Source organism: Eschrichtius robustus, chromosome 6, assembly GCF_028021215.1.
Source record: "Eschrichtius robustus isolate mEscRob2 chromosome 6, mEscRob2.pri, whole genome shotgun sequence".
Classification (NCBI taxonomy): domain Eukaryota; kingdom Metazoa; phylum Chordata; class Mammalia; order Artiodactyla; family Eschrichtiidae; genus Eschrichtius; species Eschrichtius robustus.
In genome coordinates this window covers 88,155,230-88,178,243 of record NC_090829.1, presented here as the reverse complement: position 1 = coordinate 88,178,243, position 23,014 = coordinate 88,155,230, and the positions used below count along the sequence as shown (strand labels likewise).

General features: G+C 39.5%; 1 protein-coding gene across 11 annotated transcripts in view; it reads left to right on the top strand.

Annotated features, from left to right (window-relative positions):
• PHLDB2 (pleckstrin homology like domain family B member 2) overlaps positions 1-23,014 on the top strand; it is a 124,010-nt gene that overhangs the window by 3,854 nt on the left and 97,142 nt on the right. For all 11 annotated transcript variants that reach the window (XM_068546768.1, XM_068546770.1, XM_068546769.1 and 8 more), the window contains exon 2: positions 20,242-21,590. In XM_068546768.1, coding sequence (XP_068402869.1) covers positions 20,256-21,590 — 1,335 coding nt within the window. In that variant the 5' untranslated portion in view covers positions 20,242-20,255. The remainder of the gene's footprint in view (positions 1-20,241; positions 21,591-23,014) is intronic.

Sequence of the window (23,014 nt, the reverse complement as noted above, 5' to 3'; positions counted from 1 at the left end):
AATGAGCATGCTTTGGGGCAGTTGTGAGGGATATTCATAAGCTGGTGAGTGGATATGTGAGATAAATGTGATATTTGCATAGCACTTGGGTTAGGAATCTGAAGACATTTCAAGCTTGGCACTTCTTTGGGGGAATAGGGCAAAATAATAATGGGGGTAAAAGGAATCTCAGAAATCCTCGTATCTGAATCTGCTCACTTGGCTAGTGAGAACCTCCTAACTCCTGTTTCATTGTACTTTCTTGTACAACCCCCAGTCTGTATCTTTCCATCTGTTTACTTAGTGGGGAAGAAAATGATAGTAATACAAAGTTTTTGTTCATTTTCTGAGAGAGTGTAAAAAGCATGTATTTGTGAATAGCTCTGCTTATAGAAAGGAGTTATCTCAAAGAGCTTTTGACGATCAGAAAAGTTGTACACGTATGGCCGCTCTCACATTTTACGTTACTACGATTACCCGTTAGGCCTGTAATTATGGATTTTAGTTGTGTGCTAAGTGGTCCCTCCATGGTAGTTATAATCCTCAAATCTGGGAGGTTCTGGAAATAATAGGAGAATTTTTTAGTGTGCCTTTCTTGGAAGAGGTCTGAACCTCGCTGTGGTAGGTTCTTATCATTTTGACAACTAGCCAATGGGTGTACCTCAAAGCCGAGTACATAGTAGTATATTTAGAAATGATTCAGAAGTGATGACTTTTTAAAGAGGGCTGCTCTCTGCAGGTGCTGCAGTAAAGGGGTGTATCACCCTTTTCATTATCACCTTTCGTGTAGTCATTCTTGTTACTTATTTTTCAGGTGATGGAAGAGAAGATGAGTTTGTTTTTTTATAATTGTTGGCTGGAAATATTTGTTGGCATTTGATTAATGTGACTCCTATCTTTTGAAAGTGAATAAAACCAAAAAGGGTAGCTCAGGTTTTCAAATCCCTTCAAAATGAGTATTTAGTAAGGCAGAACTTGTTTCTGCCACCCAGAAATTCAAACCTTGTAGGGGTTAATTTGCAGAGTTGTTTTCATGATATTTAGGAATGTTTTTAGATGTTGAAAAGGTTTGTGCTGTTAAAGGCAAGATTGTTATCTATAGCAGCTAATGATCAACAGGGGAAACCCAAGTATAAAATTCATTTTTATTGAAATTCAGTGGGAAGGCTAGGGGCTGGAGAAGCTTGCCATACAAAGAAACAGGTAAATAAGGTACAGAGTAACAGGCTAAGTTATACGGAGACTTTTTTGAGAGGTTTTTTACAAGAGATACTTGTTTTGCTTAGTGTGAGTGGGTTGAGTTTATTAGATGAACTCCTTTTCCTTACTTTGCAAATTAAGGGGAAGAAAAAGTTTGTTCATGCCTATATTTAATATTGTTACCTCAAGCAGGGTCAGCTTTTTCCAAGGTTTGCTGCTAAATGTAGAGTTCAGTGGAAATCAGTGTTGATCATCTTAGAATATTTTGTTTGCATGCAGCATGTGACCTCTCCAGATGGCGATGGGCTTGTGGAATCAGCATAAGGAATGGCAAAAAAGCTAAAAGTTACAGTCTTTCTCCTCGATTTGTTTCTTGAGCACTGTATTGCTAAAACAAGGGCAGGTAAAAGCAAAGGAAAGCCAGCTTCTGCGTTCGTTTGCCCAGTTCAGATGCAGCCTGAGTAGTGCTTCATAGTCAAGAGATACTCAGAGGGGACTGGGAGGTGAGGTCTGGCTGCCACACTGCTTACATCATTGCAGAAGTAGGTTTTTGAAAGCATATTTAGTAAGGAAATTGCAAGCCATGGGAATGTAGACAAAATATTTCTTATACATCATGCTGAATCAAATAGCCGTATTATATTACACTAACATAGCTCTGACCAGGCCTTCTTCCCACTACGTTATGCTGAAATAGTTTACCATGCCCTTGGAATGTCATGGGCAACCGCACCGGTGCAATCTTTTCCCAGTTAGGTAGCTGCCACCTTATCACTAAAACATGTTTCTGTTCTGTAGTCATTTCCATTTCCTGCGTTGTATAACTGGCACTCCTGTGTTATTTAACCTGTGTCTATGGGAGCCTAGAAGTTGGAGCAGAAAGAACATCTAGTTCACCCTCACCATTTTAAATATGGGGAAACCTCTGCTAAAACAAGGTGAAGACGGGCCAAGGGATTTGCTCTGGCTCTTTCTTCTGTTGGTTATCTTGGCAGAACCAGGACTAGGGTCCGGTATCCTGACTCATGTTCCTGGCAGTCTGTCCAGTATTTTTTGTGCTAGATTGGCCATTACAATAAAAATAGCATCTTAATGTAACCATTTCCTTTATTAGGGCTTTTGGTCGGATATAAAAAACAGCATTGATTAAATTTAGTGTAGTCAGTTGTTTACTGACCTCTGCTGGTTCAAGTCCTTTTTCCTTTTCCTTCCAAGCAAAATAAATGGTTAAAAGGTAGGTTGCAGCAAAGGGAAATATTAGGTGTCTATAACACCCACTTTGCATAATCTACAGTTAAGTAATGAAGAGATGGTATCATTATTGTTTTGTTTACTTTATAGTATTTTTAAAACCCATCCACTCAGTTTCTGAGTTAAAGGGAAAAACATTATGACCATGGGTGATGTGGTCACCTTGTGTTTGTGCCATCCCTCCTGAGCCTACTTACCCCCTGACTATTCCCAGTTCATAAGTATTGCGTGAGGGAATGGAAAACATAGTACGTTTGGATTTGGTGAATGTTACTTTGAAAAAATAGAAGCTGACTCTGAAGAGAGTGTATTTTGATCGGTAGTGTGGAATGGGGACAGGATACTGTAAAGATCAGAGTTTGCTCCCACCAACTCTCAGCTTCCAATTCCAGCCCATAGGGGTGGTTTCAGGGTCAAGAGAGAGCATCTTCAACCCCCTGTGATCCCAGAGTCAATATTTTTCTTGCATAAATTGGTTTTAGAGGATGCTTTTTCCTGGAGTACCCCTCTGCTTCAGGAAGTAAATCTGAAGCACAGGTGCACACAGACATTCAAGACCTCCAACTTAGTTATTCCATGACTCTCTGCTTCTTGGCTTTGTCTCACTGTGGTGATCACATAATACAGGGGGATTCTTCAGAGGCTACAGTCAGAATCACCTAAACCCGGGGATGAATTATGCCAATGATCAGGAATAAGAAACATCTGGAAATACTTGCTTTACTTGCGAAAATTTTAGAAACCTTCATCTTCAACTAAAGCTATCTTAGGATTCTATAAAGAACCCGGAAAATATGGGTCTGTAACTTCCTACCTAAAGAACTCTCCCACTTTCAGAGAAGCCATCACATAATTTAAGAATCTATAAAGTATGTTGGTCTCTGTCTTAGCATAAATATGGAAGGGTGTGTGTGTGTGTTTCAATGGTTTTTTGAGGCTGAAATTCTTCAAGATATGGCAGGTTTGTCAGTTTTTGTGTTTACATTTTAACTTTCTGAAGAGGTGGGTTTTATTTGAATATGCATAGTAATGAAATTTAGATACTGTGACCTACCATTATCTTGCAAGTATCCGAAATATAATGGCCTGATACTTGTAGTCTAGACAATGTATTTCCTTTCAGATTTCTCCAAGGTACTTAAAAACAAAAAAAAAAGTCCGCTTTTAGGAGCTTAATTCAATATGATAGAGAGTTAGTATTTCATACTTTTTAAAAAATCAGCCAGGAGCCACTGTATGAACACATCCTTCTTTGTAAAGTGAGCCACTATCGTTTTTAAGTCAGTATATATTCATATATTTTTATTCATATTGGTTTTCGGTATGCACACATCTTTTACTTTTTAAATATTTTATTATGGAAAATTTTAAACATACATAAAAATTAAAATAATAATGCAGTGAAATCCCATGTACCCATCATTCAGTTTAAACAGTTATCTACATATGCTAATATTGTTTCATCTGTAGACCGTACTTCCCCCCAAACATAGATTGTTATAAAGCAAATTCCAAATATCGTAGTATTTTATTCATAAAAAATTTAAAATATAAATCTAAGAGCTTAGGATTTTTAAAAAATACAGCAAATCATTATCACACCTAAAAAAAAAATGGCAGTAATTAAAATATCTTTTTTCCAGTCAGTGTTCAGATTCTCTGATGGTCACATGAAATTTTTGTTTAATAGTTGGATTGTTCAAAACAGGATCCAAACAAGGTCTACATATTGCATTTAATTGTTAATTGGTGTATCTCCTGGGTCTTTTTAAATCTAGAACAGTTCCCTCTCTTATTTTTTCCTTGCCATTTGCTGGTTGAAGACATTGGTTATTTTTCTGTAGACTTCCCCATGTTTTAGATTTAAGTGATACTGTCTCCATAGTGTTGTTTAATGTATTCCTCTGTTCTTTGTATTTTCTGTAATCGGAGACACCATGCTTTTTTGTTTTTTAATAAATGTATTCATTTATTTATTTTTGGCTGTGTTGGGTCTTCGTTGCTGCACACAGGCTTTCTCTAGTTGCAGCGAGCGGGGGCTACTCTTGGTTGCGGTGCGTGGGCTTCTCGTTGCGGTGGCTTCTCTTGTTGCAGAGCACGGGTTCTAGGTGCGCGGGCTTCAGTAGTTGTGGCACGCAGGCTCAGTAGTTGTGGCACAGGGGCTTAGTTGCTCTGCGGCATGTGGGATCTTCCCGGACCAGGGCTTGAACCCGTGTCCCTTGCATTGGCAGGCAGATTCTCAACCACTGCGCCACCAGGGAAGCCCGCATGTGTCTTTTTGAATTATGGTTTTCTCTCTGTATATGCTCAGTAGTGGAATTGCTGGGTCATATGGTAATTCTATTTTTAGTTTTTTAAGGAACCTCCATACTGTTCTCCATAGTGGCTGTATCAATTTACATTCCCACCAACAGTGCAAGAGGGTTCCCTTTTCTCCACACCCTCTCCAGCATTTGTTGTTTGTAGATTTTCCGATGGTGCCCATTCTAACCGGTGTGAGGTGATACCTCATTGTACTTTTGATTTGCCTTTCTCTAATAATTAGTGATGTTGAGCAGTTTTTCATGTGCCTCTTGGTCATCTGTATGTCTTCTTTGGAGAAATGTCTGTTTAGGTCATCTGCCCATTTTTTGATTGGGTTTTTTTTTTTTTTAATATTGAGCTGCATGAGCTGTTTATATATTTTGGAGATTAATCCTTTGTCCGTTGATTCATTTGCAAATATTTTCTCCCATTCTGAGGGTTGTCTTTTCATCTTGTTTATAGTTTCCTTTGCTATGCAAAAGCTTTTAAGTTTCATTAGGTCCCATTTGTTTATTTTTGTTTTTATTTCCATTACTCTAGGAGGTGGGTCAAAAAAGATCTTGCTGTGATTTATGTCAAAGAGTGTTCTTCCTATGTTTTCCTCTAAGAGTTTTATAGTGTCTGGTCTTACATTTAGGTCTTTAATCCATTTTGAGCTTATTTTTGTGTATGGTGTTAGGGAGTGTTCTGATTTCATTCTTTTACATGTAGCTGTCCAGTTTTCCCAGCACCACTTCTTGAAGAGACTGTCTTTTCTCCATTGTATATCCTTGCCTCCTTTGTCATAGATTAGTTGATCATAAGTGTCTGGGTTTATCTCTGGGCTTTCTATCCTGTTCCATTGATCTATATTTCTGTTTTTGTGCCACTACCTAACTGTCTTGATTACTGTAGCTTAGTAGTATAGTCTCAAGTCAGGGTGTCTGATTCCTCCAGCTCCATTTTTTTCCCTCAAGATTGCTTTGGCTATTCAGGGTCTTTTTTATCTCCATACAAATTATGCAATTTTTTGTTCTAGTTCTGTAAAAAATGACATTGGTAATTTGATAGGGATTGCATTGAATCTGTAGATTGCTTTGGGTAGTATAGTCATTTTCACAGTATTGATTCTTCCCATCCAAGTACATGGTATATCTCTCCATCTGTTGGTGTCATCTTTGATTTCTTTCATCAGTGTCTTATAGTTTTCTGAGTACAGGTCTTTTACCTCCTTAGGTAGGTTTATTTCTAGGTTTTTTATTCTTTTTGCTGCAATGGTAACTGGGAGTGTTTCCCTAATTTCTCTTTCTGATCTTTTGTTGTTAGTGTATAGGAATGCAAGAGATTTCTGTGCATTAATTTTGTATCCTGCAACTTTACCAAATTCATTGATTAGCTCTAGTAGTTTTCTGGCAACATCTTTAGCATTATCTATGTATAGTATCATGTCATCTGCAAACAGTGACAGTTTTACTTATTCTTTTCCAATTTGGATTCCTGTTATTTCTTTTTCTTCTCTGATTGCCGTGGCTAGGACTTCCAAAACTATGTTGAATAATAGTGGCAAGAGTAGACATCCTTGTCTTGTTCCTTATCTTAGAGGAAATGCTTTCAGTTTTTCACCATTGAGAATGATGTTTGCTGTGGGTTTGTCATATATGGCCTTTATTATGTTGAGGTATGTTCCCTCTATGTCCACTTTCTGGAGAGTTTTTATCATGAAAGGGTGTTGAATTTTGTCAAAAGCTTTTTCTGCGTCTATTGAGATGATCATATGGTTTTTATTGTTCAATTTGTTAATATGGTGTATCACATTGATTGATTTGCATATGTTGAAGAATCCTTGCATTGCTGGGATAAATCCCACTTGATCATGGTGTATGATCCTTTTAATGTGTTGTTGGATTCTGTTTGCTAGTATTTTGATTAGGATTTTTTCATCTATATTCATCAGGGATATTGGTCTGTAATTTTCTTTTTTTGTAGTATCTTTGTCTGGTTTTGGTATCAGGGTGATAGTGATGGTGATGGTGGCCTCATAGAACGAGTTTGGAAGTGTTCCTTCCTCTGCAGTTTTTTGGAAGAGTTTGAGAAGGATGGGTGTTAGCTCCTGTCTAAATGTTTGATAGAATTCACCTGTGAAGCCATCTGGTCCTGGACTTCTGTTTGTTGGAAGATTTTTAATCACAGTTTCAATTTCATTCCTTGTGATTGGTCTGTTCATATTTTCTATTTCTTCCTGGTTCAGTCGTGGAAGGTTATACCTTTCTAAGAATTTGTCCATTTATTCGTGGTTGTCCATTTTATTGGCATAGAGTTGCTTGTAGTAGTCTCTTATGATGCTTTGTATTTCTTCAGTGTCTGTTGTAACTTCTCCATTTTCATTTCTAATTTTATTGAGTCCTCTCCCTCTTTTTCTTGATGAGTGTGGCTAAAGGTTTATCAATTTTGTTTATCTTCTCAAAGAACCAGCTTTTAGTTTTATTGATCTTTGCTATTGTTTTCTTTGTTTCTATTTCATTTATTTCTGCTCTGATCTTTATGATTTCTTTCCTTCAACTAACTTTGGATTTTGTTTGTTCTCTTTCTAGTTGCTTTAGGTGTAAGGTTAGATTGTTTATTTGAGATGTTTCTTGTTTCTTGAGGTAGGATTGTATTGCTACATACTTCCCTCTTAGAACTGCTTTTGCTGCATCCCATAGGTTTTAGATCATCGTGTTTTTGTTGTCATTTGTGTCTAGGTATTTTTTGATTTGTTCTTTGATTTCTTCAGTGATCTCTTGGTTATTTAGTAACGTACTGTTTAGCCTCCATGTGTTTCTGTTTTTTACGTTTTTTTCCCTGTAATGGATTTCTAATCTCATAGGGTTGTGGTTGGAAAAGATGCTTGAGATGATTTCAGTTTTCTTAAATTTACTGAGGCTTGGTTTGTGACCCAAGATGTGATCTATCCTGGAGAATGTTCCATGTGCACTTGAGACGAAAGTGTAATATGCTGTCTTCGGATAGAATGTTCTATAAATATCAATTAAATCTATCTGGTCTATTGTGTCATTTAAAGCTTGTGTTTCCTTATTCATTTTATGTCTGGATGATCTGTCCATTGGTGTTAGTGAGGTGTTAAGGTCTCCCACTGTTATTGTGTTACTGTTGATTTCCTCCTCTATAGTTGTTAGCGTTTGCCTTATGTATTGAGGTGATCCTATGTTGGGTGCATAAATATTTATAATTGTTATATCTTCTTCTTGGATTGATCCCTTGATCATTATGCAGTGTCCTTCCTTGTCTCTTGTAACATTTATTTTAAAGTCTGTTTTATCTGATATGAATATTGCTACTCCAGCTTTTTTAAATTTTCTATTTGCACGGAATATCTTTTTCCATCCCCGCACTTTTAGTCTGTAGGTGTCCCTAGGTCTGAAGTGGGTCTCTTTTAGACAGCATATAGATTGGTCTTGTTTTTGTATCCTTTCAGAGAGCCTGTGTCTTTTGGTTGAAGCATTTAATCCATTTACATTTCAGGTAATTATCAATATGTATGTTCCTATTACCATTTTCTTAATTTTGGGGGGTTTGTTTTTGTAGGTCCTTTTCTTCTCTTGTGTTTCCCACTTAGAGAAGTTCCTTTAGCATTTGTTGTAGAGCTGGTTTGGTGGTGCTGAATTCTCTTAGCTTTTGCTTGTCTGTAAATCTTTTGATTTCTCCATCAAGTCTGAATGAGATCCTTGCCGGGTATAGTAATCTTGGTTGTAGGTTCTGCCCCTTCATCACTTTAAATATATCATGCCACTTCCTTCTGGCTTGTAGAGTTTCTGTTGAGAAATCAGCTGTTAACCTTATGGGAGTTCCCTTGTATGTTATTTGTCATTTTTCCCTTGTTGCTTTTAATAATTTTTCTTTGTCTTTGATTTTTGCCAATTTATTACTATGTGTCTCAGTGTGTTTCTCCTTGGGTTTATCCTGCCTGGGACTCCCTGCACTTTCTGGGCTTGGGTGGCAATTTTCTTTCCCATGTTAGGGAAGTTTTCAATTATAATCTCTTCACATATTTTCTCGGGTCCTTTCTCTCTCTCTTCTCCTTCTGGGACCCCTATAACGTGAATGTTGTTGCATTTAATGTTGTCCCAGAGGTCTCTTAGGCTGTCTTCATTTCTTTTCATTCTTTTTTCTTATTCTGTTCCACAGCTGTGAATTCCACCATTCTGTCTTCCAAGTCAGTTATCCATTCTTCTGCCCTAGTTATTCTGTTATTGATTCCTTCTAGTCTATTTTTCATTTCAGTTATTGTATTGTTAATCTCTGTTTGTTCGTCTAAGTGTTTGTTCTTTAATTCTTTTAGGTCTTTGTTAAACATTTCTTGCATCTTCTTGATCTTTGCCTCCATTCTTTTTGCGAGGTCCTGAATCATCTTCACTATCATTATTCTGAATTCTTTTTCTGGAAGGTTGCCTATCTCCACCTCATTTATTTTTTTTTGGGGGGGGGGTTAATCTTGTTCGTTCATCTGGTACATAGTCCTCTGTCTTTTTATTTTGTCTCTCTTTCTGTGAGTGTGGTTTTCGTTCCACAGGCTGCAGAATTGAAAAGTTGTTTTAATAATGATATAAACACAAACGTGAGTCCAATTGGTAAAAGTCACATCTTGAATATTTAGATAAAAGTCAGGAGTTTTGCAAGTGGGAAGGGAATTTGAATAACCCAAATGTTTTTTGGGGTTCTTCCTGCTTTCTGTCCTTCCCCTGCCTTCCTCACAGGCTGAAAAGAGTTATCACAGGAAGCATGCAGCCAAATTCCTTGGGTAGTCTAAAGTATATTTTAAAGTTCAGGCAGACAAGTCTTATTCAAGGGGCTAGCACAAAATTGTTTAAACTCCCTATAATTGATGTTTTACCCTCTTGACAAGAGTCCTCTAAGTTTCTTAAGAATTCCTAATATAAAACAATCTAGACTTATTTAAAAGGAACCTCTGTCACAGGAGATAAAGATCCTCATTTGAATATGGTTTTTGCTATTGACTGTGATTACCTTTAGGAACCATTGGATACCATCTGGACTTCTTTTGACAGAGCTTAGACTTCAGTGGGCTGGAGATGACAGAAAGGAATGGTACCATGGGGTAGACTGATTTATTGTGATAGGAAGAAGCCGAAACTTTTTTTTTTTTTTTTACTTTTTGTCATCACTTCTTCCATCTCTCATTTCCTCCCCCTATTCCCCATCATGCCCCAGTCCCTTCTGTGCTCCCTTCCTCCCTGTGGCATCATCTGATACTTTTGTTCTTTCCTTAATGGTCTCCCTTACCTCTTCTTTTAGATGTTTTCAGAATGTAATAAAGTAAAAATTCAAAAGGGAAAACAAGAAAACCAAGAAAGAAACTGTGTAATCAGTGTCCTGAGATCATATTGGCATTCCATTGGTCCTTCCTTTCTCCCCTGCCTGCCATGCATCACCCTGACACCTGGCAAATTCTGAGGATGCCTCAACTTGCGTGGGTTCTGAAGAGCCTCCTCTGGCAGTCACAAAGTCTTTGTGCCTTTTAGACTGCTATGGGCATGTGGGCAGTGTATGTCTGTCTCTGTGTGTCTGTGAATGTGTGTCTGTCTGCATACAGTAAGATTTACTGTTGTAACAGGCTCAGTCTGCAAGAACAAAACATCCTCCTTATTCTTGGGTCTTTTTGAGAGATAAAAATGCCCTCCTTGGAGATTATCAATGTATCTACATGTATCTAGTGGATAATAATTATTTTGTTCAAAAAGGCTGATCTTTAAATGACAAAGAACGTGGCGCAAGGAATGAGGAATGAGAATCCATTTTCTGCCCTGTTTATTTGCAAAAAACCAATAAGGGCTCAGTGTCCACTAACAGAAGTTTGGTTTTTTGGTTTTTGTTTTTTTCTTCCCTGCACTGAGACGTAAAATCGTGAGTGTGAGGAAGAGTTTAAAGGAACAGAGTTTAGGAGGCCAGGCTGCATGAATGGGAGATGAAGTTCTGTGGGGATGGATGTTGAGACAGTGGGAAGGTCCAGATTTAGGGATGCTTGCAAAACCTGTGCATGGGGGCTTCTCTGGTGGCGCATTGGTTAAGAATCCGCCTGCGAATGCAGGGGACACGGGTTTGAGCCCTGGTCCGGGAAGATCCCACATGCCGCGGAGCAACTAAGCCCGTGAGCCACAACTACCGAGCCTGCGCTCTGGAGTCCATGTGCCATGACTACTGAAGCCCATGCGCCTAGAGCCCGTGCTCCACAACAAGAGAAGCCACCGCAATGAGAAGCCCGCGCACCACAACAGAGAGTAGCCCCCGCTCTCCGCAACTAGAGAAAGTCGTGCACAGCAACAAAGAACCAAAGCAGCCAAAATAACTAAGTAAAATAAATAAATAAATTAAAAAAACAAAACCTGTGCGTAGGAGGGGATATTTGAAGAAGAGAGGATCTGGGAAGGTGTTTGCCAGTGAGTGTGGGGTTGTGTGGAGAGATGAGGCTTGTGTGCAGAGAAGCAGGAGGCTGAGGATTTAGTGATGAAAGGAAATATTTGTGAAAAAGGAGGGTATATTTGCAAAGGCAGAGTCGAGAGGACTGAGGGTTTGTTTAACTGAGGATGGTGTTTGGATAACGGAGGGTGGGGAAAACAGGCTGCTTTTGGATTTCTGAAATGAGAATATTGCTAGAGAAGGAAGTGGTTGTTCCTGAAGCTTCTAAGTAGTCCCCCTCCCCCTTCATCATGTTTTCATGTTGGGATTAGTGGGAAAAGAGGGAGGTTTTTGTGTCCATTGTTCTCCATTCTTTTTTTTTTTTTAAACATCTTTATTGGAGTATAATTGCTTTAAAATGGTGCGCCAGTTTCTGCTTCATAACAAAGTGAATCAGTCATACATATACATACGTTCCCACATCTCCTCCCTCCTGCGTCTCCCCACCTCCCACCCTCCCCATCCCACCCCTCCAGGCGGTCACAAAGTACCGAGCTGATCTCCCTGTGCTATGCGGCTGCTTCCCACTAGCTAGCTATTTTACATTTGGTAGTGTATATATGTCCATGACACTCTCTCACCCTGTCACATCTCACCCCTCCCCCTCCCCATATCCTCAAGTCCCTTCTCTAGTAGGTCTGTGTCTTTATTCCCGTCTTGCCACTAGGTTCTTCATGACCTTTTTTTTTTTCTTAGATTCCACATATATGTGTTAGCATACTGTATCTGTTTTTCTCTTTCTGACTTACTTCACTCTGTATGACAGACTCTAACTCCATCCACCTCACTACAAATACCTCCATTTCATTTCTTTTTATGGCGGAGTAATATTCCATTGTATATATGTGCCACATCTTCTTTATCCATTCATCCGATGATGGACACTTAGGTTGCTTCCATGTCCTGGCTATTGTAAATAGAGCTGCAATGAACATTATGGTACATGACTCTTTTTGAATTATGGTTTTCTCAGGGTTTATGCCCAGTAGCGGGATTGCTGGGTCATATGGTAGTTCTATTTTTAGTTTTTTAAGGAACCTCCATACTGTTCTCCATAGTGGCTGTATCAATTTACATTCCCACCAACAGTGCAAGAGTGTTCCCTTTTCTCCACACCCTCTCCAGCATTTATTGTTTCTAGATTTTTTGATGATGGCCATTCTGACCGGTGTGAGATGATATCTCATTGTAGTTTTGATTTGCATTTCTCTAATGATTAATGATGTTGAGCACTCTTTCATGTGTCTGTTGGCAATCTGTATATCTTCTTTGGAGAAATGTCTATTTAGGTCTTCTGCCCATTTTTGGATTGGGTTGTTTGTTTTTTTGTTATTGAGCTGCATGAGCTGCTTATAAATCTTGGAGATTAATCCTTGGTCAGTTGCTTCATTTGCAAATATTTTCTCCCATTCTGAGGGTTGTCTTTTGGTCTTGTTTATGGTTTCCTTTGCTGTACAAAAGCTTTTAAGTTTCATTAGGTCTCATTTGTTTATTTGTGTTTTTATTTCCATTTCTCTAGGAGCTGGGTCAAAAAGGATCTTGCTGTGATTTATGTCATAGAGTGTTCTGCCTATGTTTTCCTCTAAGAGTTTTATAGTGTCTGGCCTTACACTTAGGTCTTTAATCCATTTTGAGTTTATTTTTGTGTATGGTGTCAGGGAGTGTTCTAATTTCATACTTTTACTGTTCTCCATTCTTAAGCTTGGAGTTTGGGGCTGAAATAGATTTCTTAGTTTTTCCTATTCAGTCCTCTAAAAGCTTCTTCCCTCAGGCACCACTGGTCACCACAGAATTCCCCCCCTCCCCTCCACCTCCCCAATGGCACTGCTTCCGACAGACTGCTCTAAGCTGGTGTCTGAATTCAATTACGTGTCATCAGTACGTGCTTTAAAACATTGCCATACCGTAAACATCAGTGCTGAAAGAGGCCAGCCTGTGGACCACCAGTGTGCTGGGAGAGCTTGAAACACCAGGCATCAACCACTGTCTGTGACAAAATATGCTCCCAGAGCCAGCACCTCAGCTCTAAGGCCCCTCATAAGAACGACAGAGACTCAAACTTTTTCATAAAGTGGACATTTTAACCTAAACCCTCCTGATTTTTTTTTTTAAGATTCTTTTTCTGAATTTGCTTCTGTATTCTACATCCATCCCCTTTCCCCAGCAATATGAAAAGATTTCCCCTTTCCTATCACTTGCTCTTGCACTCCCCCTTTGATTAATTCCTGCTATATTGGCTGATCCTGAGAAGTGTTTGTGCACGGCGATGTAGAATGACAAGTAAAGTGTTGTATAATTTAAGAATCCTCCAAACTCTTGGTATAAATTACCTGGAAAACTGCATTTATATATATAGGCCAGACTTTAAGACTCCTACTTCTAATGCAACACACAGAACACAACACAGTAAATACTTCATTTTAATTTGTTCGTTTTTTAAAACTTTGCTCCCTGGGTGTGTATTCATTATTTTGAAACCAAGATCCCTACAACTCTGGCCATCGCAGTGCTCTGAAGTCACCATTAGTGACTTAACAGTTTGGATGGGATTAGTTCACTGTGGTGTTATTTGGTACAAATGGAGCAGGAGAATTATATTTTAAAACATATACGAGCATTGTGCCAAAGAGGAAAGACTCTACCAAGAAACTTTCAAACATGATCCCTGAGATTAGTTTTTCCAGTAATTTTCTTCTTAAGGTAAAATGTACTGTGACTTTCCATGGTACCTTCTAGAGATCTCTAAATGACTCCTGGCATTTTCTAATCGACAAAGAGATGATATACGTTTCAGGTGATAAAATAACAAGAGAGCTCTGGAGGGATTAAATTTATGGATTGGAAAGTAAGCCCAAATGTTTCAACACACATTAACTTCTTTCCTGTTTAGACGACCCGGTGTTGTCTCTTCTTTCAGCTGGGCACCAGATGCCTTCTTCCCTTCTCCACACCGGTTCTGTTTCTGTGCGTATGCGTGCAGTATATGGAGCCATTAGTGCCCTTGGGGCTGTTTTGCTTCCACAATAACATAATGCAGTGATTTTATAATTTCCCTGAGACTTCTTTTTTGTTTACATAAAATGTACAGGAAAGCAAAGAGAAGCACACCAGCGGAGATCAAGAAGCCAGGCTAGAAACCTCGGAGAATTCCTCACCTTTCTTACACGTGTTAACACAGGCCTCTGTCCCGCCGCCCTCCCTCTTGTGTGTCACTTTGACAACACCTCTTGCAGTGTGCCCTTTCACCTCCCACAGCCCTAGTTCTTCCTCTGCTTTCTTTTCCTAACCTCAGCTGCAGTCTCTAATACATTGTCTGCAGGGCTCCATCGCGTTGCTGTCTCCCTCACTGCTGGGGAATTAAACCCATTCTCTCCCATGGTATCCTCTGCCCTCCTGCCTCTACTCGCCTTGCCTTTGCTCTCATCCTCATTCAGAGTACATTACTGCTTCCTGTTCTACATCTCCCTATGCTTTTCCCACCTCTAGGCCTCCACTCTTGTGATCTCACCCTCAATGAAAAGAACACCCTGGCACTGGGGAAGGAGAGAGAGGTATCATGAGCCATTATTGTCACTCCTAGGGTCAGAAAGACCACCTGTGTGATTTTCCACCTTTTGAGTTGAATTGATTTATGGGATTAGGAGATCTCAAATTGACACAAGTATTCATACGTATGTACTCAGCTATGACCTGTAAACTCAGCTTCAGGAAAATGAGTGAATTACATGTTTATACTTGATGATAAATCTTTAAGTGTACAACATTTTACACATCCTTAACAGACCCAATAAGGTTGAACTGAAAAACCGGGGTATCAGACATGAATATCTTAAAATATTCTCTGGAATGTTCTTCCATCCAGATCATCTGTAGCTTTCTTCTGCAATATGTGTGGTGGAGAAATGTTGCATGACTGTTTCTCAGATGTGGTTTATTATTTGCAAATGTCCTGCTTGTCTCTTCCCTAGAGACTGTAAAGCTGATCTTTCAGCTAGTACTGCTGTGGAATATTTTGGTGTTGTATTTTGTTTGGCCAACTAAACTGCGTCAATAATTGCATTTTTTGGCGGTGGGTGGGTTTTGGCTGAGCTGCGAGGCATGCGGGATCTTAGCTCCCTGACCAGGGATCGAACCTGTGGCCCCTGTAGTGGAAGCACGGAGTCCTAACCACTGGACCCCCAGGGAATTCCCAATAATTAAATTTTTTAATTAAAAAAAAAAAGTGTATGTGAGGAGGAGAGAGGGACCAAGTGTTGCCACCCTGTAGGGTAGTAAGAATACCCTATAGTAGTTTGATACTATGTAGTTTTGTTGGAAGAGGGAACGGTATTTGGTAATATTTTGTTTGGGTGATTAAGTAGCATTTGCAACTGCAAACCGGTTGAAATACATTAATACATTTTATCATCTAAAATGACATTAATGTCCGATGCTGCTGAGACAAAAATTAAACTTTTAAGTATCCTTTTTGACATAAACCCTCAATTCTGTACCGTTAGAGCAAATATTGAAAATGCAGAGTTTGGGCTCAGTGCTTAGCTTCTGACTTGCATTTAACAGCACCTGCTCTGCCTTGCTTTCTGGATGGCTAACTCTGCACTATCTTAGCTCTGTTTCCTATTTTGTATGCACTACTTTATAACCAGAGTCTTCCCCACTAACTGGCTTTAATTCTTTTCTTGTTATTCTAACATCTCACTTATGGATTTCCCTTTGTATCCTTATCTAAAATATCCTAAATGGTTGGAGGATTGCTGTCCAATTTAAACCACACTTAAGATAGGCATAGACTTGGACCCCAGAGAGCATATCTTACATGGTGGTGAAGATGGGAAAGGATTTAGAGAACTATGAGAGAGAGATACATAGTTATTAAATATAGAAAATAACTGTTGCTTTTTTCCTACACAATTTTTGTTATTAATTCTGTCAGAGACAGGATGTGTGCTGGATGTACCAGTAGTCTGACCTCAGATGGGCTTGAGATTTTGTTTATATTTTTAATTAATTAATTAATTTATTTATTATTTATGGCTGTATTGGGTCTTCGCTTCTGTGCGAGGGCTTTCTCTAGTTGCAGCAAGTGGGGGCCACTCTTCATTGCGGTGTGCGGGCCTCTCACCATCGCGGCCTCTCTCGTTGCGGAGCACAGGCTCCAGACGCGCAGGCTTAGTAATTGTGGCTCACGGGCCCAGTTGCTCCGCGGCATGTGGGATCTTCCCAGACCAGGGCTCGAACCCGTGTCCCCTGCATTGGCAGGCAGACTCTCAACCACTGTGCCACCAGGGAAGCCCTGTTTATATTTTTAAAACCACAAAAGTTTAGGTGTGGAGGTGGCTTTATGTTGCCATTGGATAATACCCATCAGATTCCCTTTCCTCAATAGGACTTAACTCCATTGTCATTTCTTTCTATGATAACTTCCCCAGACTACCAGTCTCACTGGGTTAGCCCCCCTCCATGCTCCTTTACCGATCTGTCAATCAATCCTCTATTAAGGCATGCATCACACCATATAGCATTTATTCATATGTGTGTTTTCCCCTTTGGACTGTAAGCTATGTGAAGGCAGGAAATGGTATCTTTGACCACATATTTTCCAGGGCCTAGCTCAAAGCCTGGTTTATAGTAGGCACTTAATGAAGATTAACGCCTTCATATTAACACACAGCTCCCAAATCTCAGTGGCTTAAGACAATCTTGGATTGGCAAAGACCCTGCTCTCTATCGTCCTCACTGAGGGAGGTAGGCTAAGGAAGCCTCTACAGACTTGGATGCAAGTGAGTCATCTTAGCAGGGGATGGAAACGGTGAATCATGCTCCAGCTCTTGATGTTTCAGCTTGGAACTGACATGTCACTTTCTCTCCTGTTTCATTGATCAAAGCAAGGGACATAGCCACACCTAATGTCATGGGAATGAGGAAGAACAGCACTGCTTTGTTTCTGAAAGCAGAGAACAGGAATAATAGTGAGCAACATTAGTGCCTGTTAAGCCAAAGTCTGATACATGGTAGGCACTCAATACCTAGTTAATGAATGAGGTACCTGAAACTACCTGTTAGGATTTTAATTTTTTTCTATACAATAAGCAGAATCACTCCAAGTAATGAAATAATCTAATAACTACATTAAAAAATGAGCATACTAAATATATTATCTAAGCCATATTCAGCAAACATCTGGAGACTTTTTTTTGTAACCACTCTGTTCACTTTATTCATATTAGGGAAGGTGGTATGTTTGATTTTGCAGTTTTTCAGATGCATAAAGTATGGAATGGGTCAATTTGCATAATTGTCATTTTTGCCTGAGTCATTTAGAAGCTTTGGAAAAAATGTTGATGTCTTCAAATATTTACATATTTAGTCTGATGAAGAAGTTCTTTAAAGTAACCTTTTTCGGAAGAGTTAATATCTGGATCAAAAATTGGGCAAGAGCTTAGGAAAAATGAGAGTCTAATCAACTTAAAAATGAAGTATTGCTGCAGATTGTATGCTAATATTTTATGCTAAATTTTTTCTTCATTGTTAAGGTAACCCAAACACATTGTATAAAATGTGGAAAATACAAACTAGTTTGAGAAAGGTGAATTAAAAACCACTGGTGTGATTTCTTTTATTCCATTGTTCTTGTTATAGAATAAGCACATGGACAAGGGAAGAGAAGATATTGGCTTGTAATGGGGGGTAACAGTGGAAATATCAAGAAATGATCAGATTGAGACTATGGATTAAAGACAATATTGGTAGGATTTGTTGATGGATAAAATGAGGAAGGAGGGAATAGAGAAATGATAGAGATGGTAGAGGATAGAGGATATAGTGATAGAGGAGATCAGTGATGCTTCCCCAGATTTTGGCTTGAACATCTGAATGTAATCCATGTGTAGAGGTGGGTGTATATATAAGACTGTACTCATTGTATGTGTGGTTTTTAAAATTTACTTAACATTATATTAACGTATTTTTAATGCTATAAACATACCTTGAAATAAGATTTTAAATGGTTTAATATTCACTCATATGATATGCTATAGCTGTTGATTTTCTCCCTATTTTGGGGGCAATTCAGGTGTTTTTTCCCCTTTAATAAATAACATGGTAATGTTCTCAGGATTCACCTACTTCCTTGTCTCCTCAATTCAAAAATATTTAACTTGAGGGAATTGACCAAGGTTTGCTGGAATTTCAACATAGCAAACCAACATGTGATAAAGTGAGTTGGGAATAGAAGGAACCAAGACTAGAGGTCATCTTGTTTTCAGTCTTCCAAGGGGGTATGGTGAGATATAGCTCAAACCAGACTGGTGTTGCTTTCGAGGTCAGAATTGGTAGTGGTAGACAATTGCTGAGAGGGACATTTGTCTTGGATGCAGAGATGGCACTGTCCCCAAGGAATGAAAGACCTGGCAAGAGCCAGATGGCCGGGCCAGATCCCAGCTGGGGGGCAATTCTAAAGGAGAATCTCAAAAATTTTTTTGAGGTCCACTTAAAAAGACAATCATGCTTTTATCCATCAGGGTAGGGCTTTGGATTGGAGGATAAGGTACCCAAGGCAGAGCTTCCTGTGGGAAGCTGCAGCTTTGAGGGGTCTGAGGACTCAGCCCATCTCTAGGATTTAAGCAGCCAAACTGTTTCTTTGCCCCACTCTCTGGGTAAGAAGCAGTTCCTTATTGGGCTGCCTGCATTTGCCCAGGAAATCTCTGAGGCTGAGCAAACAAGGTGAAGGTCCTCCATCTGTGGCTGGGAGGGAGTGGGGAAGGCTGTGATGGACATTGAAAACTTGCGTTCATTGAGTGTCTCACCTGTGGGGCGATGGGAGTCAGGAGGGGCTGGAGATACGATAGAAATACTAGAAAACCCTCTGCCTTAAACTTGTGTCTTGGTCACACATTATGATATTGATTACTAACCATACGTAATACTGTTTATATATAGTGCAGAGATGCAGTAACCAGTGTTTGAGGTGCCTATGGAGTTGGAGGACTGTCTTCGCAGTACCTGAGTTCAAATTTATGTTTAAATTGTGTTTTCACTTTGATGATAACTTAAAGAAAATATTTTTATCAGTTTGAAATATAAGGTTTCACATTTGCAGTGATAATTTGTGATTAAAAAGACATTTTCATAGACTAAAACTGCAGTTTCTTAAGTTAATATTGTTCAAACTAGGGTCCAAAACATATTCTTACGGGTACATCCATTAAAAAAAATTTTCTTTTCATCGTGGAAAATAGAATCCTAATCTGAGCCTTGAAGAATGGATGGGTTTGGATGGGTGCAAAAGGAGAAAGGTGTTTCCATGAGAGGAGAGAGTTAGATCAAGGATGATCATGGTGCCTCTGGGATGCCTGGGAACTTGAAGGATACATCAGTTTCAGGTTTTTAAATACTCCACCCTGACCCTGATATGTCAGGAATATGGGGAACACTCCTTCCTCTACTATTACCTACCTTTCTCTGATGGATGCAGGAGCTTTATTAAGTCTTTTTGTTCAGAAGGTAACTCTCATAGTCCCCCTTTAAAGAATCATCTTCAACCCCTCACATTATTGATCAGTGTCTGACACAAAATTTTCTTTCTCTGCCAGAATGTGAATTTAGTTTCCTCAGGACTTAACTTCTGAGCAGTTAATGATTCTTGCAGAGACATCTAAAGGAAGGCCCATTGCAGCATCCCTTTGGGTGTTTGCTAGGTACTCAGGAAGCAGGTGGTCCTCCAGGGACTAGAAAACTAAAGGGACATTGTCTTTTTTAGGTACCAACCTCATCTTGCACCTGTACTTGGTTAGGGATTTGTTCCTCTCAAATTTCATTGATGTCCTCTTGAGTTATTTTTCTTTTGTACAAGAAACATCCCAGATCAGTGGTCTTTATTCATCTTCATTTTGCAGGACAGCTTTTCTAGGTTTATTACTAAAACAGCGTTTGTGTTTTTTAATTACAACAGATTGGACTGCAAACCTATTTGTACTGATGTAGGCTGAAAAATGTGGTTCGTCTTTTTAAATCTTCTTTGTTAAGTAAAGCTTTCTCTTGTTTTTTCCTTCACAGATTCCAACAAGATTATGGCAGAGCAGAGCCACATGCAAAAGCAGCTGGATTTACAGAATGGTAGCTTAGAGGCGGGCTTTGTGGCAAATTCCCTCGAAAACGATTCCCAAAACATGATGGAGAGCCTGAGCCCGAAGAAATATTCTTCCAGTCTGAGATTTAAAACCAATGGAGACTATTCTGGTTCCTATTTAACCCTCTCACAACCTGTGCCTGCTAAAAGAAGCCCTTCTCCTTTGGGAACCGGTGTCAGAAGTAGCCCCTCCTTGGCCAAAATCCAGGGAACCAAGCAGTTCTCTTGCGATGGAAATGACAAAAATATTTCCGTGAAACCTCCCACCCCTTTACGCAGCACTTCACCCTCCCTTAGTGGATATCCACTTGGGAGAGCAGACTTTGATCATTTTACAGGCCGGGACACTGAAAGGTCCTTGAGGCTTTCAGAGAAGCCTCCCTATTCCAAATACAGCTCAAGGAATAAATCCCATGACAATGTCTACTTTCTCGGAGGGCTGGAAGGCCGAAAAGCATCTGGCTCACTCCTGACCATGTGGAATGGAAGTTCCCTGAGTGATACTGGCTCCTTGCCCATCGGTAGGTCAGGGGCAGCCAGCATGCCTTCAAGCCCAAAGCAAGCCAGGAAAATAATCATCCAGGACAACCTGACACTTCAGCCCAAGTTGACCAGACACAAGGATCTGGCATCTGAAAACATCAGTTTAAGAACTAGGAAGTACTCGAGCAGCAGCCTGAGTCACATGGGCGCCTATAGCCGATCTCTCCCCAGGTTGCACAGAGCCACAGAGAATCAGCTGGCACCTCTCAGTTTGCCTCCAAGAAGCTCTCTGGGCAATTCCAAACGAACGAAACTGGGCGAAAAGGATCTACCTCATAGCATCACAGACAATGACAATTACCTGAATTTTTCTTGTTTGAGCTCAGGAGCTTTACCCTATAAAACCTCTGCCTCTGAGGGCAATCCTTATGTGAGTTCCACCCTCAGCGTCCCTGCCAGTCCTCGAGTGGCTCGGAAGATGCTTCTGGCCTCCACCTCCTCCTGTACCTCTGATGACCTTGATAGGGCTTCCTACTTGGGGACCAGCCCAGGTCATTCATTCCCTCCCGGAGAGCTGGACAGAGCGTTTGCGGCCAGGAGGAACTTCTCGTGTGGGTCTGTTGAGTTTGATGATGCAGATCTGGACAGCCTCAGACAGGCCTCAGGAACCCCCCAGCCTGTCCTTCGGGAACGGAAAAGCAGCATTAGCTCCATTTCAGGACGAGACGACCTGATGGATTATCACCGGCGGCAGAGGGAGGAGAGACTCAGGGAGCAGGAGATGGAGCGATTGGTAATCTTCTCATCTGACTTGACCTCACTGTTTCATTGAATAACTTCTTGGAGACAAACTCCAAGGATCTATGTGTAGAATTTCCATGTGCACCAGCCACTGGTCCCCTCCTAGATTTCCTCCTGCTAACCTTCCTCTTCCCAGATCACTATTATTAGTCCTAAATGGATAGTTTGAAGGCCTACATGTGCCTAATGTTATATTAAGTTGCTCTGCAGAGGTCTCACAAGTATAAATTCTTGATAAATCTAACAAAGACAGTTGTGAATTTTACTGAATTTCTTTAAAAGTCTTACAAACTTCTCTCTTAAGACTATGAGGAAACACTGATTTGTATTATTTATGTCATCAAATTTGCATGTATATGCTATGATGGTAATAATCAGTGAAATGACAACTCATTGGAAATTAGGCAGTAAGTTTCTCTGTATAGCAAGTTGTCTGTAAAGTTGAAAGGTTGCCCCAATGGTGCTCAACCTTTTTTCTGCACTGTATATAGACACACACACACCATACTCCCTTCAGCCATGTCTTAATACATATAGTGACTCCAAACTACACATGCTCAAAAAAAATTACTGAGTTTTCTTTTTCTATGGATTTATGATTACTGTAAAAAATATTGAAAATAATAAGAAAAGAGGAAACAGGAGAGTCCCACTAATGAATGAGAACCAACTGCTGAGTTTTTCTATTTTCTTTTAAGCATAATTTTTTAGGGTGGATACCTGTAAGATTATTTTGATTCATTAATGATTGATTAATGATTTCCTTAATGTGGGAAGCTGCAGGATGGTAAAGCTGATTTACAGAAGTATAGGAGTATCAAAAGTATTTTAGTTACTAAAAGAAAGTATCCTGGAATAAGATTTCTGAATCACATACAAAACTAGTTAATGCCCTACAGGACAATAAAATTGTAACTTCTGGATTATAATGAACAGAAACTTTTGCATCTATACAGGACAGAATTTGCTTGAAATTTTAGGAAAATAATTATTGACATCACTCACAGTTTTTGATAAGTTAATGTCTATCCTTACAGAGTTTCCAAATATCCTAATCACTAATAGTGAATGAAAACAAATGTGTATACCCCTAGAGAATTTGGTATTCTGTGGGTGGGTATGTTAGATGGTCCTCCAGTATGGCAGTTCCTTTGTTATCATAAATAATCTCCAAAGATTTTTCATGATCACAAAAGGCATTGTATTTGATTCATTGACATAAGCTAGAAAAACTTTTAATTAGCATATAAAAGCCTTCTTGTATATAGATAGCAAATCTAGTGCTTTACTGTACTGAACAACTGTCGTTGATAAAGCCAGAGAATCAACTTCTATGATTTATTAAGTTACCTAGGAGAGCATTTCAATGGCTTCATCACTCCAAAGGTCTTCGTTAAATGCTTTTATTTACTCTTC